The sequence below is a fragment of the Quercus lobata genome, chromosome 4 (assembly GCF_001633185.2).
Source record: "Quercus lobata isolate SW786 chromosome 4, ValleyOak3.0 Primary Assembly, whole genome shotgun sequence".
Classification (NCBI taxonomy): Eukaryota; Viridiplantae; Streptophyta; class Magnoliopsida; order Fagales; family Fagaceae; genus Quercus; species Quercus lobata.
In genome coordinates, this window is record NC_044907.1 from 78,928,078 (window position 1) to 78,930,126 (window position 2,049).

The 2,049-nt window shown below is 44.1% G+C and overlaps 1 protein-coding gene across 1 annotated transcript; it reads left to right on the forward strand.

Annotated features, from left to right (window-relative positions):
* The first annotated feature begins 1,246 nt into the window (after window positions 1–1,246).
* On the forward strand, window positions 1,247–1,813 carry LOC115985875. Its single transcript, XM_031108772.1, has one exon. It carries the CDS (start codon window positions 1,247–1,249, stop codon window positions 1,811–1,813), a length of 567 nt encoding a protein of 188 aa, XP_030964632.1.
* The last annotated feature ends 236 nt before the right edge of the window (window positions 1,814–2,049 follow it).

A 2,049-nucleotide genomic window follows, 5' to 3' on the forward strand; every position in this document is an offset into this window, starting at 1 on the left:
GGGACGAACCGAGCAAGGGGATGCTATTCAAGAATAAAGCTGTGGTTCAGCACGTGCTAACCATGTTCTCTGTTGGGTTCAATAAAAAATTTAAGTACATGAAGTCAGACCCCAAGAGACTGGTTGTAACGTGTGTACACAATGCATGTCTGTGGTCAGTTCGAGCTATCTACTGTAAAAGGCACAAGCTGTGGATGATCACAACATGTAAGGGTCCCCACACTTGCTCGTCACTCCAAGTGGATCATGATGGAAGGATGATGGATTCGAAGTTCATTGCCATCACACTTGAGTCATACGTACGGGAAGACATTTCAAGAACAGTAGCAACCTTGTGTAGTCTTCTTCATGCGAAGCACGGCCATTGGGCATCTCACTATAAGGTTTGGGATGCAAAACAGAAAGCCGTTGCAGCCATCTATGGTGATTTCGATGGGTCATACGTAGAATTGCCTCAGTTCTCGGCAGTGTTAAAAGATGCAGATCCAACCATAGTGACACAGTTGAAGTGCGACCACCGTAGTGTTCTGGGAACTTGCACATTTAACTGTTCCTTTTGGGCTTTTGGTCCGTGTATAGAAGGGTTCAAGTATTGTAGGCCAATGATAAGCATCGATGCAATGCACCTCTATGGCAAGTACAAGGGGAAGTTGTTCATAGCAATGGCAACGGATGTTAACAACGAGGTTTATCCACTCACTTTTGCCGTTGTTGAGAGTGAGAGCAAGGAGACATGGGGATGATTCTTGGCATGCCTGAAATAATTTGTTACGGACCGGACAAATCTTTGCGTCATCTCTAACTGACATTCGAGGATAAAAGCTTGCTTTGATGACACAAGGATTACTTGGTTGTAGCCTCCCCAAGCCCATCACCGGTATTGCCTCCGCCAAGTAGCTAGCAATGTTAACACAAAATGGAAAATTCCGGAGTTGAAGAACATGGTATGGAGGGCAGCAAGTGTGAATCAAGTTAGAAAGTTTCAGGCCACACTGGATTTAATTTGCAATGTCAAACCGGCTGCACACAGGTACTTGGAAAATGAAAACACGACGGAGGGCGTCGATACGGAGCAATGACAACCAACCTATCGGAGTGTTTTAATGGAGCACTGAAAGGTGCACGCAGCTTGCCAATCATGGCAATGGTAAGGTACACCTTCTTCAAAGTGAACTCCTACTTTGACGCTCGTCGTAATCTCACTCTAGAGCAATTGGAAGCAGGTCAAGAATGGTGCAAGTAAGCCATGGACAAGTTCGAAAAAAACCAAGCGAAGGCAAAGGACCATATGGTGACATGGATGTGCACACAAGCGCGGTTATGTCAGGTTGACACACCAGGTAATCCTCTAAGTAATGGGGGTGGACAACACACGCATAGGGTTGATCTTCAGGGTATGACATGCACATGTGGAAAATGGGAAGCATACAAGATGTCGTGTTCACACGTAATAGCAATTTGTGCTAAGTATAAGCACGATGTGCAACAATTTATTGATCCTTGCTATAGCGTGACTCATAGGTACCATAGCTATGAACCGATATTCCAACTGTTGAAAGACAGATTAGCATGGCCGGATCCAGAAGAAATTAGAGTAGTGATGCCCAATCCGCAACTGATCCGGAACAAGTGTTGGCCAAAGTCCACACGAATCCACTATGAGATGGACGAGAATGATAGGGAGTTGCCAACCTCCCTATGGATCGAGAATGGACCCAAGTCAAGATGTGGGTTATGTCACCAAGAGGGGCACAACCGTAGAACATGTCCTACTCGAAATGCGGAGTCAACTAGCGGTGGAGCTGCATCATAGGTAAAGGTCATATATCTCCTACAACTTTTGTCATATAAATTGTCACTATTAAGAACTCAGTAGTAGTGTCTTTGTTCTCTATTGCCATAGTAAGTATTTGGACTAGTCATGAAACAAACATTGGTGTTCATGCATGTATAGGCAAATGAGGTTGTTCAATTGTTTTGTTACACTATTCATTGTAAGTCATGAAAATTTTTCCTATTGTGGCTATGTTGCGTGTTAATAACTTATAT